The sequence below is a fragment of the Orcinus orca genome, chromosome 9 (assembly GCF_937001465.1).
Source record: "Orcinus orca chromosome 9, mOrcOrc1.1, whole genome shotgun sequence".
Lineage (NCBI taxonomy): Eukaryota > Metazoa > Chordata > Mammalia > Artiodactyla > Delphinidae > Orcinus > Orcinus orca.
This window is the reverse complement of record NC_064567.1, coordinates 5,044,231-5,070,140: the sequence shown is the minus strand read 5'-3', so window position 1 is coordinate 5,070,140 and position 25,910 is coordinate 5,044,231. Positions and strand designations below refer to the sequence as shown.

At 37.2% G+C, this 25,910-nt stretch overlaps 1 protein-coding gene across 21 annotated transcripts in view; it reads right to left on the bottom strand.

The window, feature by feature from the left end:
• The window catches only part of KMT2C (lysine methyltransferase 2C), a 288,150-nt gene that overhangs the window by 110,939 nt on the left and 151,301 nt on the right, over nt 1-25,910 (bottom strand). For all 21 annotated transcript variants that reach the window (XR_007479396.1, XM_033408301.2, XM_033408303.2 and 18 more), the window contains 3 exons: nt 16,592-16,754; nt 8,626-8,797; nt 6,591-6,705 (listed from right to left, as the gene is read on the bottom strand). Coding sequence is in view for 20 of the 21 variants with exons in the window: in XM_033408301.2 (XP_033264192.2) it covers nt 6,591-6,705; nt 8,626-8,797; nt 16,592-16,754 (450 nt within the window). In the remaining variant the exon portion in view is untranslated. The remainder of the gene's footprint in view (nt 1-6,590; nt 6,706-8,625; nt 8,798-16,591; nt 16,755-25,910) is intronic.

Below are 25,910 nucleotides of genomic sequence, written 5' to 3'. Positions count from 1 at the left end.
TCCTGCATGCAACAGAATGCAGGGGGCTGACCGGTAAATGTGGAGTTAGAAACAACAGGTAAAAACTGCATCAGGCATTGGTTCCTGTCATCTTGGAGAAAATTCTGAGGAGCAGCAAGATATTCGCACGGTGTTAAAGTGTCTCCTCACGTACTGCTTTATTAGATAGGAGAGAAAGAAAACAGTGGAGAAACTTTACAGCAGCTTGACCAGATGATCAGAATTCACACCACCTGTGAGGGAGAGCGAACCATCAGGTGCACCCAGCTGAAAGCCTGAGAAGAGCACAGCACCACTTACGCAACATTCTGCCCAAGAATGAATAACTCTCTCTATAATCATGAGGAAATATCAGACAAAGACAAAATAAGGAAAGTTCTATTTGTGATTTAAAGAAAACAAAACAAACAAAAACCAGGTATGTGAGGAAAAACTCTATTATTCAAAACTGTCAATATCAAAAAAGACAAAGAAGGGCTAAAGAAATTTTCCAGATTCAAGGACTCAAAAGAAACATGGCAACTAAATGGAATACTTGATCCGAGACTATCCTGGAACCTACACAGGAGGAGGGAAATGCTATATGGGATCAAGTGACAAACTGAAATATGGATGGTAGATTAGATATATTGATGTAAATGTATGGGGTGATAATACTGCTGTGATTACGTAAGAATATCCCTATTATTAGGAAATACACATTTAAGTATTTAGGGGTAAAGGGAACACAGTGTGTATAACTTACCCTCAAAATGGTTCAGGGCAAAAAAATATACATGGGGCAGGGAGGAAGGAGAAAGGGCATGGATGACAATACTGAAATCCTAACAACAGGTGAATCTACGTAAATGGCATATGGGTATTATTTTTATTTTTCCAACTTTTAAAGTTTGAAATTATTTCCACATAAAGCCTTTTAAAACACATCATATACCCACACATCAGCATTCTTGAAAGAGAAACAGAGAAAAGAAACCTACGGGACAATGACTGGTATATAACGAAGTTCCTAAAAAGATCACCCTCACTTCAGTGCAAGCAGCCTCGCCAGACTGACACCGTTCCTGGGAAGGCACACCTATCTGCCTCTGCACCTCCAGCCCGCACCACAGTGTTTGCATTTGACTAAAGACTATAAAGAACTATGAAAGAATTTAACAGTAGAGAAAGAGTATCATTCTTCAAACTGAAAAGAAGATAAGCATTCCTATGAGAAACTCCATGAGAATTGAGCACTTACTTTAGGCATTATGCTGAGCACTTTACAGGCATCATCTCGCTAAATCCAACACCCCTGTGAGGTTAAGTACTATTAACTACATGATGAAACACAGCTTACAGAAGTCAAATAATTTGCCAAAGATCCTGTATTTAGTAACTGGAAAACCTGAGATTTGACTCCACAGCTTAATCTTTTTAATCACTTTATAATACCTCCATAGAACAGAATAAAACACACACACTATCCATTCGTATTCTCAGCAGTATTATAAATAATTCTGTCACGTGAAAGAGAATAGCAGACTATTACAGAAAGCAAATTAGTAAGGGCAGAACAAAAAGAAGCCAGAGAACAACCTTGAGAAATAAACTAGGAATTCTGAACACATTTTCCAAAATAATGAAAACCACAACAAAGAAAATAATGAATTAAAGCAGGAAACAAAATCACCTAGATGTTACTAAAGATTATTAAGGAGAATGTAAAGAAAGTAAATATTTTTTAAAAAGATGAATTTAACCAACACTTCCCTAGACCTTTCCACGGGCCTAAAGGGAGAATGACAATAGTCAGTATGTTCCAGAGAACACTAATTAGTGTAGAACCAACATCCTGGAAGCAAATCCAAATAACTGAACAAAAATAAAGATCTCATGGCCTTCAAGCAGAAAACCAATTAACTAATTAAACTAAAAACAAAACAAACTTCTTCTGTAATTCCATAAACTGGGAAAAAAATGGAAAAAAAGTATCCAGAGTAAAAAAAAAAAAAGTTGTAATGCAAAACTGTACCAAACCAAGTTCTTCTGGTAGTTTGAAGGCAACAATCTCTTTCAGGTTTGCAAGATTCCAGAATATTTACAATTCTTTTATAGAAGTGCATAACCAAGTCTCCAAAAGACTGGGGGTGAGATGAGGTTGGAATTTACAGAGAAGATCCCTCCCTCCCCAAAGAAAAAGTCTATAGTCTGGGTCAACTTAAGACAGAGAGGAGGGAGAAAACTTCTGATTTCTTCATTTTCAATGGCAAGGGGGGGGCACTTTTAATATTTTCAACATTTATAACTTAATATTCTGAATTACAAATTACTGCAGGGAATAAAAGGAACTGAAAAACAGAAAGGAAATTAAAAGAACAGGTTTGTTTTAAAATAGCCAAGCATTTCAATTACATCCATTAGTCTAAATACTTGACTATTAAACCTTTCAAAAGGTACAGTTAAAATGACACAGAGGGATGCAAAATGAAAAGATCACATTCAACTGGTTAAACTAAAACCCCACTCAGCCATATTTGTCAGGCAAAGCAAAATACCTGGTCCCCCTCTCCCCTCGCAAAAAAAAAAAGGCATTACACAATATAAAGAGAATAGTTTTACACTGATAAAAAGCACAATACATCAATATTAGCCTGATCTACTTGCTAAATAACCAGCACAAGTTTAAATGCAAGAAGAAATTGATATGAGAAATTACAGGAGTCGATTTTATCTACGCCATAATACACTGTTGAATCAGTCAAAAAAATATGGAAAAAGAACTTCATCTAATTAAATGAAATTAATAAACACAAATACTACAGCTTTAAAGTCAGTAAGTCAAGCATCCAAATATATGTCAAAAAGAAAACTACGCTAGTTAAATTATCTGATTCAATACGATTAAAGCAGACACTAATGTGTTTAAGCACAACCTAAAAAAAGATAAAATTAAGTCAAATGTGAACAGATATAAACTTACCAATACAACAAATATGAGTGCAGCCAAAGCTATAATCAAAGGTAAATTTATAGTCTTAAATATCCTTTTTTCCTTAGGAAAGTGAAGAAAACGAATTACGAATTCAACTTCCTATTTCAAAAAAGTAAAAGAGGCGCGGTAGCGGAGATAAAAGTAATAAACATACAAATCCGTCCGACGGCAGCTTTTTCTTTGGACCAAGAACCAAGCCAAGAGAGAACGCGCGGAAGCACCCCGTCCGGCCGCCGGGCAGAAACTGCTCACGGGACCCTCCTCAGCCCCCAGGCTGCTCCCTCCCGGGCGACCTCACCGGAGAAGAGTTGCCCCGAGGCGCTCAGTTCCCGTGGAGAAGGCCCCGCCCCTCCAGGCCCCACCCTCGGGCCGAGGCGGGACAGAACTCGCCGCCCTCTGCCCCACGCCCTAGAACCAGGTGACGCGCCGCCAGTTCCAGGTGTCGAGGCTCTGGGGGTGGGGGTGGGGCGCAGGGGTAAGGCTCCCCCGGCGCCTCCTCCTACCCCCTCACCAACACCCCATCCCTGGGGACCTGCCAGCAAGACCGCTCCCCTTTCCAGGACCCTCCGAGGAGGGCAAGCACCACCACCGCCCACCCCTCCACCGGCCAGCGCCTCCCTCCCGCAGGCTGCTCCCGGAAGAAGCCTCGGGCTGGCGCCTCCTGGAAGCCTGCGAGCCCAGCTGCGGCGGGGAGCCTCGGCCTCCACCGACGAAGGCCGCCCCACTAGCAGGGGAAGATGCCGAGACCACGACAAACACGAGCTCAAAGAGAAGGGCAAAGGTAACAGGATCGCGTTTCTGTGACAAAGGGACTAGAATGTGAGGATGCAGGGAGACCACAAGTGTATTCTTGGTCTGTATGTTTTCTGAGAACTTGAAATATTTCATAGAAATGCTAACTTTAAAAAATATAGGGAATTCCCTGGCACTCCGGTGGTTAGGGTTCAATCCCTCGTGGGAGAACTAAGATCCCGCAAGCCAAAAAAAATAAAATAAATAAAAATTGTTTTAATTAATATAAAATGTAACTGCATTTAGCATTTGTGTTTATTATTCTGTTAGCCCCAAGTGCTGTCAAAGACGTGTGAAAGATACAAGATTTTCCACAGCAGAACCGTGGTAAAAAGAATGAGACGCGTGGACCGCACAAGGGATTCGCTCCGCAGTAGCGAGCAGCATCCACAGAGCAAGGAGGTTCTTCATACACATCACCTGACAACAGAAACTGCAAACAGCATACCCTTAACTTATAAACTTCTGTATTTTAGAAATAATTGGATCGATACCCCATTTATTACAGATTTCAACTGTGCCCATACGGTGCACCTGTGAACCAAAAGGTTTCTAGAGTTTTTGAGTGGTACTTCATTATATCTGATGTTCACAAGAATTGCTGGTTGGCACTTTGAGGTATGATTACTCTGAACCAGTAAACACAGTCCTGGCTTTATCAAACTATTTCTGTACAAATACAAAAGGCATTCTTTGTATGAACATTATTAAAGACAAAGAATACCTTTCTATTAAAACATGTCTTGGCAATTTACTTTAAAAGCAAAATTATTCGTTAGATTGGGGAGGGGGATTGGGATGGACATATATACACTGATATGTATAAAATGGATAACTAATACGAACCTGCTGTATAAGAAAATAAATAAAATTCAAAAAAAATTATTTGTTAGATTAAATTATTTATTTTCTAAGTTAAGACAGTGTAATTACCATAGATTAAAGAAGTTTATGCCTAGCTTCATGTCTATTCTGTGAAATTAAGATTATAATAATAATTAAAAAAATAAAACTCAGCCTGGGGGTTCTGTAGAGATGGCCCATGGATCTAGAGTCTTTAGTTTCCTAGGATCCAAATCCTAATACAGATGAAAATTAGATTAAGAAATATTCCTTAATTAGTCTAGGGACAAAAGCACTGTTAATTAAGTATAGTATGATAGCACAGGGAGCATAATATATTGGATAAAACATTACAATGTAAGACAGGAAACCTGAATTTTAGTCTCTGTTCTGCCTCTGCAAATTAGTAAACCTCGGCAATTCACTTAATCACTAGTCCCTCACCAGTTCTTAATCTAGAATTTATTAGTTTACCTGTATAGATTTCAAAGGAAGCAAATTAACTACTTTTATGACTGACTCATTCTAGAGAACATTCAAAGAAAAGTCACAGTAAATATTGTTTGTAAACATCTTCCTAACAGGAAAAAAAAAATTAGTTTTATTCAGTCAGTTGGGAATTGAAGGTAAAACTTGAGTTATTCTTACCTTCTACTTTCACTTTAAGAATTTAAATATTTTGTGCTTCCAAGGACAGACAATTCTAAAATTTGCTGTTGTTTACCTGGTACTATACTAACTCTGCCCAGTAGGTTGAGGTGTCAGCCAACCTACAGGGTTTAGAGATGCAGGCAACAGAGCCTCAATAAATTCCTCAGGAAGTTTAGAGAGGCCAGAATGGAATACCTCAAGGTCACAAAGATGCAAATACCAAAATAGATGGAAAGGGGGAGAAACACTGACTAAAAGAAAACCCAGAAAAAATTTAAAATAGCTGAAAATACATCTTAAAAGCATCCCACCAAGCAGAAAGACTGATATCTTTATCAGTAATATAAAAGAAGTGGAAAAATGTCTATAGATCCTAACTCTCAAAACCCCAAAGAAACTTTACACAGCATCCAAAAAACCAGATATCTAAGTCAGTAAGCACTTACTAAAGCTACCATGGGGAAGGAACAATATACATATACATATGCATATATGATATGATTCCAAATATTTAATACAAGTTTATACATAAATACATACACACATATAAAATCAAGGTAAAATCATCTAAAAGCCAATCTGATCAAAATGTTATCTGCTTTATTTCTGGATTTTAAATTAATAGATTTTAAAAATACATCTGTTTCAGTGTCCGCCTATAAGGATACTACCTATTTCATAGAGTTTCAAAGATTAAAGATGAATCACTAAAACACAATTTCTAAGCCATGAAGCACCATACACTTGTTAGTTAACAGGTTCATAGCAGCATTTTTTATAACAGCCTAAAATTGTCAGCAACCCAAATGTTCACCAACAGGTGATTCAATAAACAAATTGTGGTACTTCAACTATTAAGCAATAAAAAGAAATCACTACTGGCATGTGCAACAATATGCGTGACTCTCAAAATATTTATGTTGACTTTAAACCACCACCCCCTGCAAAAAAGAAAAGGGTATATACTATCCGACATCACTTATATAAAGTTCTAGAAAATGCAAACTAATCTATGGTGAGAGAAAGCAGATTGCCTGGAAGACAGAAGGGAGTACGGCAGTGAACAGTCAGAAAGGAGGAAATCTCAAGGGGCACCAGGAAACTTCTAGGGGTGATGAATATGTTCATTATCTTGAAGGTGATAATGGTTTCATGAGTGAAAACGTCAAATTAAATTATAGACTTTAAATGTGTGCAGTTTACTGTATATCAATTATACATCAATAAAGTTTTTAAGTTGAAGGTAATATAGATTTGAATAGGTATCCGATTTGTCTGCTCTATATAAAAAACATACAGATTTTTTTTCTTAAAAAAATAAACAACTTACTTTGCATTTCCAGCCATTGGTTGGTACTGATTTCATAACTGGTTGAAGACAAAAAGTATGATACCCTTTGTCACACGTATCACACACTAGCATCTTGCTATCTTCTCCCGATTGTCTAAAAAATAAGATAGCATTAATGATGCCTTATCTTTAAACTTATGTTTGTAACATAAGTAATCATGAAAAGAATCTGTCCTGGGAACTGCCCAGTTCATAAATACCCTCCGTCTCTGTTTGGTCTATGCACAGATAATGACAGAGTTAACCCTCTAGAGGATGAGACAGAAATCTTCCAAAGGTCCCTAAAGGATTATCCTTACTGAACGCCCACCTATGGTGAACCCGTTTTAGTCATTTTAGGGTTCCTGCAAAGAAGGAGGGGTTAAGGCAAGATGAATGACACTGATCTTTACTTCTTAAACATCCCATGCCCATCCGTTTTTTGGGAAGGAGCTGTAACTGATAGGTGATGCTGCACGGAAAGGAACAAATCTTGGCATGGTGAGTTGGAAGACACTGTCATATAATAAAAAGAGGATCAAATTTGGATCAGACCTACAACTGTGTTCAGACTTCTGTTTTTCTAGCTGTGTGACTCCTGAATAACTTAGACTTAGTCCTCTTAATTTCAGGTACAAAATGTGAATGATAATCAAAGATTACTGTGAGAATTAAATATAATTCTGGCTGAAGAGCTAAGAATATCCATTAAGCAATAAGTGCTAAATAAATAGATATAAGAATAATAATCTTGTTATAATTATTAAGAATTATAATTGAAAACCTAAAATCTTCCCCTAAACACTCTTCTGCCCCAAAGATTGGGCCCCTGTCCTGTCCATGATCTCAGCCTTGATTCTTGGCTGTTAGTCCCTCTCAGATACTAAGAATTTAATTCAAGAGGAGGGGAAAAGAAAAACTAGGGAATTCAAGAAGAAGAGCTGAGAGAGGAACCGCTGAATAAAACCTGGTGATAAACAGAAGTAAAAAGGAAGATGGGTTAATTGGCCTCCAGTAATTTCTTATTTAATTTAATAAATTCTACATATAAAATTGCACATTTTGTCTCTTTAGCTACATGGAAAGATCTTGGAGGAAAAGCACTCTTTCTTCAAGTTCTCTTACTCCTTCTCAAGAAGAAGCCAGGCACAGATATGAGGTATCAAATAAATATTTACTGATATTTTCTTTAATTTTTACCAAAATATAAAAGCACGTGGTCCTATTTATTCCACATAATTCTAAGATATTGATGCTTATTGTTATCAAATTAAATTACAAATAAAACAGACTGAACATGGCAGTGGTGGGCATCATTTCTCCTGATTACAAAAGTCCTCAGCCTGTAAACAATTTGAAGACTGCTGTAGATGCAGGTAACATCCCCAAATTATCATGCTAATTAATTAGTAGCATGAGAAAAAAATAATCACAGAAAAGACTGGAGAAATGACCAAAGGATGGAATAAAACAAATAGGAAAAGATAATCCCATTACAAACATTTAAATGCCATACAATACTTTGTTTCAGAATTATGGTGAAAGTAACTGCCTTTCAGATAGATACAGATTTCTTTTTAAACAGTAGACTTAGTATAAATTGTTCTTCCTGGAATAGAAATTGAAACTTATCACTGATTCTTTGGTTCACTCTCATAACTACTTTCCATAGTTAGAGGTTTATTTTCCTATTAAATCTCCTCCCCAGTCTCCCTCAGAAAAAAAGGTGCTTTTTTTTCTAATGCTTATTTATTTTTAATTGTTAATATCATTCATTTAAAATTGCTGGCAAACTTAAGCTAGCTTTTTAGGCAACCAGAGGAATTTAAATTATTAAAATTAGTTTTTGTTCAGACTTATTTCAAAGAAATATGTTAATAAATATCTAGCAATTTCTAAAGACATGATGAAGTCAGTGTGAATGAATATAGCTGCAGTATGAACAACCTTTATCATATTACACAAACCTTTAGTACCTAATAATAGGGTCTCTCTTAAACTCAATACACACCTTTGAGTTGAAATTAAAACTTACTTGCAGTTCTGGCACACTTTGCACTCAGGACATTGCCAACCTGCACGTTTTAATGGAGTAACCGCTATATCCAGGCACATTCCATGATAGTGCTGACCACAAGTAGTACAAAAGAACTGATCTAAGAGGTCTCCCGGGCTGTCGCACACTGCACAGTTTGCATCTTCCTTTGCTACAATTAACAGTAAAACAACGAAATTGTTGTATAAGAATTTAATATTTTTCTGGCTTTACAGTTTAAAAATCACTTGAAGGGAATTTTCATGGTAAATCTTTCAGACACTTGAAATTATCCACATTGAACTGATATCCAATCAGAATAAGGTCTCCATTAAAACATTATAATATCTTTAATCTAAATTTAATCACATTAAATTTAATCATATAGTTTTGCAATGATTTGTACCTACATCTACTTGAGACCATAAGCAGTTCTTATTTAATTTTATATCCCTAATACCAGTGATATGCTGGGCACCTAGTTAATGTTCAATATATGCTTGCTGAAAAGAACCAAAAAGGAAAATATCAACTGAGAGGCGCTTTGCAAGTGCAAAAATAAACATTTTTATTTGAGTGTTAAATAGGTTTTGAAATTAACAAAATCAGAGACAAAATTAAGAAATGTTAATATCAATTAGATTAAGATGCTTCTTATGTATAAACACTAATTTTTATTCAAGTCAAATAAGGGTTTTTTAATACTGGAAAATATATGAGGGAGAACATTAAAGATGGAAGCTACATATTCATACACAAATATAATACTTCATATACTAATTCTATATTCATCTATATTAATTGCCAGTTGTAAAAAAATTATGGACATCGTCTATCGCTAAATGTGGATTAAAAGGAATGGCACTTTTTAACAGTTCTTGTACCATCTAAAATAAAAAATAAATGTCAGGATAAACTGGCTTGCCAAGTATACAAACACATGCATATTACAATATAATAAGGAAAAGAATGTATTCTAAAATCATACCAATTGGATGATATACACAAATATGTCTGTAACTGACACTTATGTTCTCAACTAAATGGTCTGATTAGCTGATTGTCCTAGGACCGTTTTAAATTGTACATACGATTTTTTTTTTTTCCTCTTTCGCTTTCTGAAGATTTGGTCAGTCCTCTCTGGCTATAAGCCCTTTCTACCTGCTTTCTTTCCCCAGTCAAGTATCTTGAAACAGAGTAATAATCTATTCCTTTTCCTTACACCAAGAATTGGTTTTGTGGGCCATAGAAGTCTTTGGCATACAGAGTTTTTGTTTTTATTTTAGAATCCTTTTAAAATGGTAAAAAAAAAAAAAAAAACCATTTGCAGTTTGAGGGCAGAACACAAACAGGCCCTAGGATGCATCTAGACTGTAAGCTGGGCCCCTGGCGGCTCCTCACCCACTGTTCATCTGAAGCTACTTTAATGAGGCTACCAGTGGCCTATGAAATCCCGTGGTTACTTTTTAGGTCTTACCTTATTTGCCATCTGCAGCGTTTACATCTACGCCCACACTGAAATTTCCTACCTTGATTGACTTCTATGATGGCAGCTTTCTCCAGATTTCTCCTTAGGCTTCCCATGCCCCCAATCTCCTCCTGCTGTGCTGGCTTTTGTGCCTCCACAAGCCCTCTAAATGATGGAGTCTCTTAGGATTTCATCCTCTTCCATCTTTTCTAATTCCCCATGGTTTTTCTTTGTAATCACATCAATTCCTATATCATAAAACACCACCACAATTCCCAGATCTCTATCACCAGACCCAAACTTCTTTCTGAACCTCAAAATGTTATTTTCAAGTCTTACTGGACCCTCAATAGCCAGGTGTTCTAAAAATACTCAAACTCAACTCCTCTAAAACTCTTTTTTTTTTTTTTTTTAATAAATTTATTTATTTTTGGCTGCGTTGGGTCTTTGTTGCTGCACGCAGGTTTTCTCCAGTTGGGGAGAGTGGGGCTACTCTTCATTGTGGTGAGCGGGCCTCCCATTGCTGTGGCCTCCCTCATTGCGGAGCACGGGCTCTAGGCGCGCGGGCCTCAATAGCTGCGGCACGCGGGCTCAGTAGTTGTGGCGCACGGGCCTAGCTGCTCCGTGGCACGTGGGATCTTCCTGGACCAGGGATCGAACCCGTGTCCCCTGCATTGGCAGGCTGATTCTCAACCACTGCGCCACCAGGGAAGCCCCCTCTAGAACTTTTTTTAAACCTAAACCTCTCCCTTCTTTCTCGACCTGCTGGGTAAAGAAACTTTAGTGTCACTATTGACCCTTAACTACTCCCTGACCCAACACATCCAATTGGATACCAGTTCTTACTGAGTAAACTTTTTATGTATCCTCTTCCATCTGTTTGTACAGTTCAGTCCATCACACTTTGTCTTGGTCACTGCAGTTATCTTCTGAATGGAATGCTGGCTTAGGGCTCTGACCTCCTCCCTAAATCAGCTAAAGATCCAGAGCAATTTTCTAAGTGTTACGCCCTGCGCAAATTACAACTTTATCAACACCTCCTTTCTTGCCTTAAAATAAAAAAATCAAAAATTTCTAGTTTGAGGCAAAAAAAGGAGTGGGGGGGGATTGTCTCCTTTTCCAACTGAATCTCAGAACATTCACTATTTCCTGGTCAGATCAAGCGGTCTGCTGTGCACGTTAACGCAACAGACTGCTCAACCTTTGTGTACTTGTACACATTCTGTTCCTTCTGCCTGTAATTTTGTTCCTTTGTTGTACCACTAGCCCATTCGAAAGAGGCCTTTAAAACTCTTGCTCAGACATAAACCCTGACTATCTAATGTTACCACACCTAAATGCCCATTTAGTTGTTGATTATTCCTTTCCCCATATGCTTAGAAGAAACTGTTAAATCATCAATTAATTATAACACAATACCGTGAACCCTTGAAGGGTAGTAACCTTGTCTTTTTCAACTTCATATCCTCAGTTGCCTAGCACAAATCAATTCTTATATTTTAAGCAAAGGAGTTGCTTCTAAAATCATTTTTAAGTGGCTCTTTAAATGACAGGCATTTAGAAGAAAGCATTAATTCTAAAAATGAAATTACATGTATTAGTTCATTTTTTTAAATAAAAATGGAAAAACAGAGCAAAGTAGTTTTCTTAATACTAAAAGAGAGTTCCATATTTACTCATTCAAGCTAAGTACATTTAAAAACTAATCTTTGATTTTTGCCTACCCTCAAAACTTACAGAAACTGGGGCAAGTACTGGACTCTATCAGATTACATCTTTCTATTGTAATTTGCCAGGAACACTATCTAAATACTTCTGTGAAACTTTCTAGAGTTTGCTACTCTGCCACTTCAACTTGCCATGGTAGCTACTAGTCACATGTAGCTATTGCACAATGGAAATGTGATTAGTCCAAATTGAGATGTGCTATACATATAAAACACACTCCGAATTCCAAAGACTTAATAGGAAAAAAATATTAATGTCACTATCTCAAAAATTTTATTAATTACAAGTTGAAATATTAACATTTTGGATATATTGGGTTAAGTATGTATTTTTAAAATTAATTTCAAATAAAAAATTTTAACATGACCACTAGAAAAATTAAAATTACATATATTGCTCACATCATATTTCTATTGCACAGCACTGTTTTATACAGCAAAGCTCATTCTGCAACAAGGTAACTCTGTGTATCACTATAGCAGAGATTACTTTTTATTCTATGACAGTTTCCACCAATTCCTTGATGACAATACTGTCATGTTGTATGATTAGTATGCATCATTTAATAAATTGGGCAAAAAAAATCCATGTGATATATTCAGTCCAAAAACATTTACTATGCATTATATAAAAATAATAATAGAAAAAACTTGGTCCCAACCATTTTTCTGATCTGGGCGAACATACAGAAATATGTAGAAATACTAAAACAGCCTTTTGGAGGGCATGCATTAAGAAGATGACATTACTGGATGGCTTAAGTGTCATGTCAGACATAAGTATATGTACATATACATACATATATGTCTGAAAGCCAAAGGGGCGTTAAGCTTGAAGCAATAATCAAACGACTAAGTGAAAATTTTCTTTAAGCAGTAGGGAAAGCAAAATAGATTGAGTGAAAGACTAAAGATAAAGACAATTTAAGAGAGGACAGGAGTAAAATCCAGGTTAATTTGGCTCCAAAGATCATATTCTTTACTACTAATCAATACTGATGCCCACTGGAAGGGCAAAGAAGGTGAAGAATAAAAGTGCAAAGGAAAAGTGCCAGCACAGGCATAGCAGGAAGAAGCTAAATGATGTAGGGAAAGCAAGAAAAGAGCAGCAGAAACAGAGAATAAGCTTTGGACAGGTCACTTCTTCCTAAGTGACAGCTGTGACGAGAAGAAATGGAGGAAAAGGCAAAAACATGGAGCTTAAATTAGATGGAAGCTTATCATAGATCCTTAAACATGGTCAATTTGGAAGGTGAGACTACTGCTTAAGAAAGGCTAGACAGCACATAAGAAGAGAACCAGGTGAAGAGCACAGTCTCAAGTCAGATTATTATCAGTGAATTTTAAAAGGACTAAATCAGCATAGCTTTGTAACTTCCATCGACATTACAACTTCCGTGATCTATGTTTCCATCGCTGGCAGGACACTCTGCAAGGTGATTTGCCTATCAAAATGGAATCTCTAGAAAGAAGAAGTAAATCATGGATGTTGTCCAGAGAGGCTGGCCCACAGAGTAGGCAGGTAGGTAAGAAAGAAAGGTCAGGGGGCTGACAGAATTTAAGGTAACAGAAAAGTAGCAGGACTTGGTGTCAAGAGAGACCAGACAACTAAGAAAATGAGGTAGGAGTTAAAAGTTTAAATGAAGTAAAGGAAGAAAAAGCTGAGTGATGAAAGTAAATACGCTGGGGGAGGGGGAGTGGATTAAGAGATGTAGCATTCCCAGGTTTAAACCTTGCAAAGGCTTCTCACTGAAGACAGAATAAAATCCAAACCCCTTCCCTTGTTTACAAGGCCTACATGATTTTTTTTTTCTTTGTTCGCCTTGATGTGGTCTCTACTACCCACCTGGCAGACACTAAGTTCCAGACACAGTGACTAGCTGTCTATTCCACAATCACGCCATGCTCCTGCCTCAAGGCCTGCGCAGTAGTTGTTCACTCAGCCTGGAATGTTCTTTCCTCTGACCTTGCATGGCTGGCTTTCTGCCATTCAGCCTTCCATGAGAGGGAAAATACTACTCAGGAAGTATATGTGGCTATGTCCCTTAGATGGATATTTAGCGTAAAGTTTCCAGGCAAGGTTAGTGTATACTTGCATCGTCGTGAAAATAAGGTTAGAGCCATGACTGGCATTTTTCGAAGACAAAGCACCCCAAAATTGTTTTCTGATGAAAATGCTGGTCGTGCTCACAGACGCGCTCTTTTTGCTGGGATGTTTTTTTCTAATGAGGTCCATGTTTTTGTTAGATTTTTCAACTTTCATAAAAAGATGTCAATCTTACTCCTAACTCAGGTAACTATCACAGCATACCGCTCTGTTCTTAGCCAGCAGCATCAAGTATTATACTCAATGCAAACACATTACTTAGATAAGAGCTAAAATAACTACCTTTCAGTACAGCAATTCATAATATATGGTACAATGCTACATGATTTTCATTGTCATTTAACCTTCATAATAACACTGTCATTTAAGATATCCCCATTTTTAAAACATAAAAAGTGCTTTGTGCTATGACATACAATTAGAACAGCTAAATATACAAATGAAAGATTTTATAAGACTATTACGTAGTCTTGTATATTACTGCAATATAGTCTATCTGCAGTACTCTCTACATCCTTGGATTAAAACAGATGCTCAGGAAGCTGGGTATTTAGACTGCATTGTTTAGGATCCCCAGGGAATAGAATTTACTCAACTGGGCTTTGGTTTTATACCACTGACTTATTTTAAGGGCTGTTATAAGAAATTGCCCAGTGGGGTTTGTTGTTTATACTGCAAGACAGCTACTTGAAGACAGTTTCTCACTACCATATATAGTGTACATACAGTGTCAGTATCAAGTGAATTATTATTACTACAAATCAGGCAACTGTTCATATGCCCTTCTTCATGCTGACTGCTGGAAAGCTCTGGAGCCAGATTTGTGGCATAGGCCTGGGAAATACACATTTATTTTGGGTATCAGCCTCACCGTATTACCCTCCCATTTATCCTATCCTTATTTTCCCTTCCCACTGGCCAAATTTTCTTGCTTATTTTTAGTCTTACTTTATCCTACTGTTCATGTATTTGTGTAAGTCTCCGTAAGTCTACTTTGGAACAAGGCAAGGTACCAGTAATTTCAGTGTATCTTTTAGCTTTATGTTGCCAGCATGAACCTTTCACTATATTCATGATAAATGGTAACAAATCATCTCACCTCAGTTCTTACACTTCATTATTTTATAAAACAATTTATGATCCCTAACAAATAAATGTATATAAATCATATACATTATGTGAACAGAGTCTGCAAAAGAAAGTAGTACTGCCAATAAGTAATAGAATTTCTCACATTAGAAACATAGTCATAGAAAAGTTTGCATGTTGTTTACTGAGGTCTAAATCACGACCACACACAAAAGGCTGAATAAAATTTAAATTGTTAAACACACCCACAGTTGTTTTATTCAATTGGAAAAGTGTGTTATACCACCCAGAATACAATCAGCTCTGATGATTCACATCGTAGTCTGTGTACTTAGTGAAGGAATTCACTATATGAGGCCTTAAAATAAATAACACCCATTACAGTAGCTGTGCATGAGTGTTGTCTTCTTCTCCCAGATTTAACAGTGTGTAATCCAAAGCATTTTTAAAACTTTAAATCCCTTATTAGCCTAAATACAATGTGACATTTCAGTTTGCCTTACCTATAATTTACGTCTGTATAGTGATTAAGGGCAACATGATTATACATGTAGACACAAAATAACTTCAACTAAAGATAAAATCATGGTACTGAACAGAGAAAAATGATGATTATGAAATCTGTGTTTGAGATTACTTTAAGCCTGAAGTAGCTATATTTATGTTTCACAAAGCTGGAAAAGATAGGAAAAAAGCCTTTACTGACATTGCTAAGAATACAGGTAAAAGCTAACAATTAGGTAACTAAGAGATGACATAAAAAAAGACTGAATAAAGAAGGCATCAAAGAGATTTCACAAGCAGATTGGAAATTCAATTTACTAGGGAAAAAAGATCTCAAATCATGCATGCTCATTGGAAATCCATATACTAGGAAAAAAGTAAGATCTCTATTTAATAAGGATAGGAAAGAGTTATAATTTTCTGTATAACATATATTTCAAACACTTAAACCTTTTCACCTAATTATAAAATACTGTTTGGAAAAGAAAAAAAAAAAAAGACAACTGAGGATTATAGATAATTATAACCAAGACAGATGAATCAAGAAGAAGCATTAACGAGATTTCTATTATGACTACTAGGACATTTTCCAAGATTTTCAAGTGTTTGGTGATCCTATCAATATACATCCTGAAATAACATCTGAATGAACCATCTTCTAAATCTCCAACTGGGTAGTCTTTTTAGTGTAAAAAACACTGAATTAAATACACTGTTTAATTTTTTAAATGACCTACTTTCATAGTACATATTAAAATACCATATACTCAGCAAGTTTACCTTTCTACAGTACTTAAATTTTTTAAATAAGAATAAAAAACATGCAAACTATCTTTGAATTTTTGAGGAAATAATTCTCTGGATATAACTTCAGTGATATTGTTGGTAACAGATTCCTCCCCCTGCCCCCTCACCCCACCCAAGGATCTCTTGTGAAGATCTCTCAGATTATCAAGATTATGTAATGTTGCCTTTTACCACAAGTAGAATAACACTTAGGGAACTTAAACATTTGTTATTTTAAGTAAATACACTGATAAATGTTTTTAAATATATCTGTAGTAAACTTACATCTTTCAGGAGCTTGGTCAATGTGCTCTGGACAAAGAAGGAAGAAGTGACTGAAATCCTGAAAGGTGCCGGCTCCAGCAGCACAAGGATAATGGTACATCTGGGCACATTTCTCTTCACAGCATTTGATAGTGGCTCCAAGGTGCTTACAAAATGCACATCGCTGGAAGGGAGCAAAGGATAAAGAAATATCCTTATGAAACCTGGAAAAGCAACACTCAAAGGTGGGGCTACGAAGATATTCAAAAGTCTTTGTACATTACTAGTAAAACAATTTGAAGCCTGCAGAGCACTAAATAAAGGATCAGTTAAAATGATAAAATCTAAGTTCTCCGTTCAGTGCTTGGTAAATATTCATCCAAGGATGAATACATATTCATCCTTCCATTCAAGTTTAGAAAGTTAGCATTTCACTTTTTTTTTTCTATTGACTGTGTCAATACAACTACCATTTTTAAAAAACTAATAATATGGTTAAAAGGGCAGGTTTCTAGTTGGGGATTATTTTTAACAGGTGATTAAATCCCATTAATAAACAGATAAAACATATATATATTATTTCCAAAACCTCTTACTATTTTCACCCTGCCTAAAAATCAACATGAAGTAAACTAGTCAATCACAGAATAAGTTAATGAGTGGCAACTACATGGTTAAAGGCACACATACAAATCTACACACTTCATTGTAGCAGTTAGTTTCAAGTTTCTTTAAAATGCTGGGCACGTGAAGAAAAATTAAGTCATCTGACTTTCTCCTTCCCCCATTCCAATCTGCCTCTATCTCTTACAAGTGGTAAAATCAAAGAAATAAAGTCTCAAACGAACAGCAGGAGAAGTTTGGCGCACCTGAAATGTGTAAGAAGTCAGTATGGATTATCTAAGAGTAATTCTTTCCCTAAGAAAGATTCATAAACGTCCTCATCCGCCCAAGCCCACTTGGGGCATCATAACGTACAAAATCTCTCTGTGTGTGTAGGAGATGCCTAGCTGCCCTTCTTGAATATACTTCTGTTTTAGCATTTATGCTACTGCATGGTAATTACTTATCGCTCTTTTTTCATCCAAGATCTTTGAGTAGAGGAATCGGGTTGTACTAACTTTGTATTCTTAGTGCCATGAATCCTGTTTGACACAGAAAGGCCCTAATAAACTGGTGTTCATATTTATATATATTAACTGGACTTCACTTTTGGTAATCTTACTGTAGGTGTGGCTCATGACTAGCAGAGCTGAACTAACTGAAGCCAAGTGGGACGGCACGTGGTAAAACCGAGGCTCAGGTAATAGAGTTGCTAACATTACTATGAACATCTTCACGTGCTAATATACTGATTCCATCTTCTGCTAGTCAATTAGATAATACAATAGTTTGTAAATTGTAAATAATTTCAATGTCTTGCATGTAAATCTACATAAGATATCACATGCCATCAAACTGCTCCTCATAACCATCAGTCCCCTGCACTGAACCAATATAAGAAAGTTAAGTGTCTCTTGGTGTGTCTTCTACACATTTTGGCTGCAGGCAACAAGACCACTGTAGTTTCTAAGTAACTCATAAACACTAGCTATATCTTTGACATTTTAATTTTATATAATGTCCACAAGTTCACACACTAACACACATTTCAGTTGTCTTTTTGTACTCAAAGGTATTATTACTGCATTAACAAAAACTGAAAAGAAATAAAGCCTTCTTTATCTTCACTGATAAAGCATAATAATCAGCTTTTTCCAAACAATATATTTATGTCACAACTTCCTATGGTATCCAAATATGTTTACTGTATTAACAGAACCCAGAATTAAAGACATGTATAATATCTAGGTAGTCTGAGTATCCTTGAGTCAATACTGGAAAGGTCAAGGTAATGTTGAGGGAAGAAAGTACATTTATATGTCCAATCAACCACTGAAAAGTTTTTATTATTAACTCATTAACATCGCAAAATAATTTCTGCTACACTGTTAAAATCTAGAATCTCCATTACTTTTATAGCATATGGCAAGTTGTACAGAAGCCTTTTGCTCTAAAAGTAATTTTGACAAATAAAATATAATGACTTTTAAGTGTATAGTAAGGAAATAAAATAATTTAACTTGATCCTTTTCTCACTGTCTATATCATTTTAGAAACATCAACATGTTCTCTTAATCATATTTGCAATGGAAAATATTACATGACATTAGCTAAACTACTATGAGAAGTCCTGGAATGTATCCAACATACTAATTTACAATAACATGTAAAGAGATTAGGGAATAAAGGGAAATAAAATACTAACTGCATTTAAGTGAACGCTTCAAACCCATCTGTTATAACTACATAGCTAATGAAAGACATTTGGCATTGAAAGAAAACATATACTATCTATACAGGCTGGAATATATCTTTTTGAACCAATAAAAAGCATTTATAAAATTGTAGAAAATGTCAAAGAATAAATTTCTACAGGAAACTTGTCTAACATCAGCACCCTCATACACCGCAAGTCACAAATCAAAACAAATTATAAGCTAAGTAACAATTACAAAGCTAATTAACATTTCGTGAGAGGAAGGTAAGATAAAAAGCTCTTATCAACTAAACAATTTGACTCGATATTAAAAACTCCTAAATAATTTTTTATACTTTTTTAACCATTAAAAAGAAGAGAAGGAGAGGGAAAGATAAAAAGAAAAGTGTTAAATATCTTTTGACATTAGTCCAAGAACACATCAAAGAAAAAACTCTCAATGAGAGTTCACATTGCCACCTGTAAGAAAGAGTCTGAGGAACTTCCAAAACTTGGAAAGCTCTCGCAAAATAAATCTATAATACAAAACAAAATCAACAAAATTTCAGAGATTAAGGTTCAAGATGAGTTATGAAACAGTAACAATAAGTTTCAGGATATTCCAAAGCTTGTTCAATTAATTATCAAGTATTTATTCTATATCAACTACTGCAATTGGCTAAGTGCTGTAAGAAATATCAAATATTAATTTTCTACACACCAGGCTGTTTTTAACCTTTACCAAACTTTTCCTATTAGTCTGTTAGGATTCTCCCATAATGCTGTAATTACGAATGAAGATAGCAAGTAAGAGAAAAAATAAAATGGCATGGGAAACTATCAGGAAGGTCCAATGTCTGTTTAGAAAGAGTACTAGAAAGAGAGAAAATAGAAGGATTATAAGCAGAGAAATTAGAAAATTTATGAAAATATCTAATAATAAGAGGTAACATTTATTAAGCATAATTTCCATTTAATAGATGAGGAAACTGAAAGACAAGAGTCTTTTTTTTCTGTTCTATTGATAGCCGTTTCACTACAAAAACACCCACCCAAACAGAAAACACCAGCTTCAGATTAAAATGTCTTACACCTAGAAACATGGGCAAAGATAACAAGGATAAATGAAAAATTCTAGTAGCCCCACCAAAAAGAAAAGGGGTCATTTACAAAGAAAGGACAAACGGGAATTGCTTTTCATTGGCAATATTAAATGTAAAAACAAAAAAAGAGCGGCTTCCGGGAAGATGGCGGAAAAGTAAGACACGGAGATCACCTTCCTCCCCACAGATACACCAGAAATACATCTACACGTGGAACAACTCCTACAGAACACCTACTGAACGCTGGCAGAAGACCTCAGACCTCCCAAAAGGCAAGAAACCCCCCAAGTACCTGGGTAGGGCAAAAGAAAAAAGGAAAAACAGAGACAAAAGGATAGGGACGGGACCTGCACCTCTGGGAGGGAGCTGTGAAGGAGGAAAGGTTTCCACACACTAGAAGCCCCTTCACAGGCTGAGACTGCGGGTGGCGGAGGGGGAGAGCTTCGAAGCCGCGGAAGAGAGCGCAGCCACAGGGGTGCGGGGGGCAAAGCAGAGAGATTCCCGCACAGATGATCAGGGCCGACCGGCACTCACCAGCCCGAGAGGCTTGTCTGCCCACCCGCCGGGGCGGGCGGGGCTGGGAGCTGAGGCTCGGGCTTCGGGCTTCGGTCGGAGCACAGGGAGAGGACTGGGGTTGGCGGCGTGAACACAGCCTACCGGGGGTTAGTGCGCCACGGCTAGCCGGAAGGGAGTCCGAGGAAAAGTCTGGAGCTGCCGAAGAGGCAGGAGACTTTTTCTTACGTCTTTGTTTCCTGGTGCGCGAGGAGAGGTGATTAAGAGCACTGCTTAAAGGAGCTCCAGAGACGGGCGCGAGACACGGCTAACAACGCGGACCCCAGAGACGGGCATGAGACGCTAAGGCTGCTGCTGCCGCCACCAAGAAGCCTGTGTGCGAGCACAGGTCACTCTCCACACCCCCCTTCCGGGGAGCCTGTGCAGCCCGACACTGCCAGGGTCCCGGGATCCAGCGACAACTTCCCCGGGAGAACGCACAGTGCACCTCGGGCTGGTGCAACGTCACACCGGCCTCTGCTGCCGCAGGCCCGCCCCGCACGCCATGCCCCTCCCTCACCCCAGCCTAAGTGAGCCAGAGCCCCTGAATCAGCGGCTCCTTTAACCCCGTCCTGTCTGAGCGAAGAACAAACGCCCTCTGGCCACCTACACGCAGAGGCAGGGCCAAAGGCAAAACTGAGTCCCGGGAGCTGTGGTAACAAAGAAGAGAAAGGGAAATCCCTCCCAGCAGCCTCAGAAGCAGCGGATTAAAGCTCCACAATCAACTTGATGTACCTGCATCTGAGGAATACCTGAATAGACAACGAACCATCCCAAATTGAGGAGGTGGACTTTGACAGCAACATTTATGATTTTTTTCCCCTTTTCCTCTTTTTGTGAGTGTGTATGTGTATGCTTCTGTGTGAGATTTTGTCTGTATAGCTTTCTTTCCATCATTTGTCCTAGGGTTCAATCCGGTTTTTTTATTTTTAATAATTATTTTTTATTATAATAACATTATTTTATTTTATTTTACTTTACCTTCTTTCTTTCTTTTTTCCCTTCCTCCTTCCCTCCCTCCTTTCTTTCTTTCATTCTTTTTCTTTATTTCTTCTACTAATTCTTTCTTTCTACTTTTTCTCCCTTTTATTCTGAGCCGTGTGGATGAAAGGCTCTTGGTGCTGCAGCCAGGAGTCAGCGCTATGCCTCTGAGGTGGGAGAGCCAATTTCAGGACACTGGTCCACAAGAGACGTCCCAGCTCCACATAATATCAAATGGCGAAAATCTCCCAGAAATCTCCATCTCAACACCAGACTCAGCTTCACTCAACGACCAGCAAGCTACAGTGCTGGACATCCTATGCCAAACAACTAGCAAGACAGGAACACAACAGCACCCATTAGCAGAGAGGCTGCCTAAAATCATAATAAGTCCACAGACACCCCAAGACACACCACCAGACGTGGACCTGCCCACCAGAAAGACAAGATCCAGCCTCATCCACTAGAACACAGGCACTAGTCCCCTCCACCAGGAAGCCTGCACAACCCACTGAACCAACCTTAGCCACTGGGGACAGACACCAAAAACAACGGGAACTACAAACTTGCAGCCTGCGAAAAGGAGACCCCAAACACAGTAAGATAAGCAAAATGGGAAGACAGAAAAACACACAAGAGATGAAGGAGCAAGATAAAAACCCACCAGACCGAACAAATGAAGAGGAAATAGGCAGTCTACCTGAAAAAGAATTCAGAATGATAGTAAAGATGATCCAAAGTCTTGGAAATAGAATAGACAAAATGCAAGAGACATTTAACAAGGACCTAGAAGAACTAAAGATGAAACAAACAACGATGGACAACACAATAAATGAAATTAAAAATACTCTAGATGGGATCAATAGCAGAATAACTGAGGCAGAACAGATAAGTTACCTGGAAGATAAAATAATGGAAATAACTACTGCAGAACAGAATAAAGAAAAAAGAAAAAAGAATGAAAAGAACTGAGGACAGTCTCAGGGACCTCTGAGACAACATTAAACGCACCAACATTCGAATTATAAGGGTCCCAAAAGAAGAAGAGAAAAAGAAAGGGACTGAGAAAATATTTGAAGAGATTATAGTTGAAAACTTCCCTAATATGGGAAAGGAAATAGTTAATCAAGTCCAGGAAGCACAGAGACTCCCATACAGGATAAATCCAAGGAGAAATATGCCAAGACACATATTAATCAAACTGTCAAAAATTAAATACACAGAAAACATAGTAAAAGCAGCAAGGGAAAAATAACACACAAGGGAATCCCCATAAGGTTAACAGCTGATCTTTCAGGAGAAACTCTGCAAGCCAGAAGGGACTGGCAGGACATATTTAAAGTGATGAAGGAGAAAAACCTGCAACCAAGATTACTCTACCCAGCAAGCATCTCATTCAGATTTGATGGAGAAATTAAAACCTTTACAGACAAGCAAAAGCTGAGAGAGTTCTGCACCACCAAACCAGTTTTACAACAACTGCTAAAGGAACTTCTCTAGGCAAGAAACACAAGAGAAGAAAAAGACCTACAATAACGAACCCAAAACAATTAAGAAAATGGGAATAGGAACATAGATATCGATAATTACCTTAAAGGTAAATGGACTAAATGCTCCCACCAAAAGACACAGATTAGCCGAATGGATACAAAAACAAGACCCATATATTTGCTGTCTACAAGAGACCCACTTCACATACAGACTGAAAGTAAGGGGATGGAAAGAGCTATTTCATGCAAATGGAAACCAAAAGAAAGCTGGAGTAGCGATTCTCGTATCAGACAAAATAGACTTTAAAATAAAGACTATTAGAAGAGACAAAGAAGGACACTACATAGTGATCAAGGGATCGATCCAAGAAGAAGATATAACAATTGTAAATATTTATGCACCCAACATAGGAGCACCCCAATACATAAGGCAAATACTAACGGCAATAAAAGGGGAAATCGACAGTAACACATTCATAGTAGGGGTTTGTAACACCCCACCTTCACCAATGGACAGATCATCCAAAATGAAAATAAATAAGGAAACACAAGCTTTAAATGATACATTAAACAAGATGGACTTAATTGATATTTATAGGACATTCCATCCAAAACAAAAAAATACACATTCTTCTCAAGTGCTCATGGAACATTCTCCAGGATAGATCATATCCTGGGTCACAAATCAAGCCTTGATAAATTTAAATGAATTGAAATTGTATCAAGTATCTTTTCCGACCACAACGCTATGAGACTAGATATCAATTACAGGAAAAGATCTGTAAAAAATACAAACACATGGAGGCTAAACAATACACTACTTAATAATGAAGTGATCACTGAAGAAACCAAAAAATACCTAGAAACAAATGAAAATGGAGACACGATGACCCAAAACCTATGGGATGCAGCAAAAGCCGTTCTAAGAGGGAAGTTTATAGTAATACAAGCCTACCTTAAGAAACAGGAAACATCTCGAATAAACAACCTAATCTTGCACCTAAAGCAATTAGAGAAGGAAGAAAAAAAAAAACCCAAAGTTAGCAGAAGGAAAGAAATCATAAAGATCAGATCAGAAATAAATGAAAAAGAAATGAAGGAAACAATAGCAAAGATCAATAAAACTAAAAGCTGATTCTTTGATAAGATAAACAAAATTGATAAACCATTAGCCAGACTCATCAAGAAAAAAAGGGAGAAGACTCAAATCAATAGAATTAAAAATGAAAAAGGAGAAGTAACAACTGACACTGCAGAAATACAAAAGATCATGAGAGATTACTACAAGCAACTCTATGCCAATAAAATGGACAACCTGGAAGAAATGGACAAATTCTTAGAAACGCACAACCTGCCAAGACTGAATCAGGAAGAAATAGAAACTATGAACAGACCAATCACAAGCACTGAAATTGAAACTCTGATTAAAAATCTTCCAACAAACAAAAGCCCAGGACCAGATGGCTTCACAGGCGAATTCTATCAAACATTTAGAGAAGAGCTAACACCTATCCTTCTCAAACTCTTCCAAAATATAGCAGAGGGAGGAACACTCCCAAATTCATTCTACGAGGAAACCATCACCTTGATACCAAAACCAGACAAGGATGTCACAAAGAAAGAAAACTACAGGCCAATATCACTGATGAACATAGATGCAAAAATCCTCAACAAAAGACTAGCAAACAGAATCCAACAGCACATTAAAAGGATCATACGCCATGATCAAGTGGGGTTTATTCCAGCAATGCAAGGATTCTTCAATATACGCAAATCAATCAGCGTGATACACCATATTAACAAACTAAAGGAGAAAAACAATATGATCATCTCAATAGATGCAGAGAAAGCTTTCGACAAAATTCAATATCCATTTATGATAAAAACCCTCCAGAAAGTAGGCATAGAGGGAACTTTCCTCAACATAATAAAGGCCATATATGACAAACCCACAGCCAACATCGTCCTCAATGGTGAAAAACTGAAAGCATTTCCACTAAGATCAGGAACTAGACAAGGTTGCCCAATCTCACCACTCTTATTCAACATAGTTTTGGAAGTTTTAGCCACAGCAATCAGAGAAGAAAAGGAAATAAAAGGAATCCAAATCGGAAAAGAAGAAGTAAAGCTGTCACTGTTTGCAGATGACATGATCCTATACATAGAGAATCCTAAAGATGCTACCAGAAAACTACTAGAGCTAATCAATGAATTTGGTAAAGTGGCAGGATACAAAATTAATGCACAGAAATCTCTGGCATTCCTATACACTAATGATGAAAAATCTGAAAGTGAAATCAAGAAAACACTCCCATTTACCATTGCAACAAAAAGAATAAAATATCTAGGAATAAACCTACCGAAGGAGACAAAAGACCTGTATGCAGAAAATTATAAGACACTGATGAAAGAAATTAAAGATACAAATAGATGGAGAGATATACCATGTTCTTGGATTGGAAGAATCAACATTGTGAAAATGACTCTACTACCCAAAGCAATCTACAGATTCAATACAATCCCTATCAAACTACCACTGGCATTTTTCACAGAACTAGAACAAAAAATTTCACAATTTGTATGGAAACACAAAAGACCCCGAATAGCCAAAGCAATCTTGAGAACGAAAAACGGAGCTGGAGGAATCAAGCTCCCTGACTTCAGACTATACTACACAGCTACAGTAATCAAGACAGTACGGCACTGGCACAAAAAGAGAAAGGTAGATCAATGGAACAGGATAGAAAGCACAGGGATGAACCCATGCACATATGGTCACCTATCTTTGATAAAGGAGGCAGAAATGTACAGTGGAGAAAGGACAGCCTCTTCAATAAGTGATGCTGGGAAAACTGGACAGGTACATGTAAAAGTATGAGATTAGATCACTCCCTAACACCATACACAAAAATAAG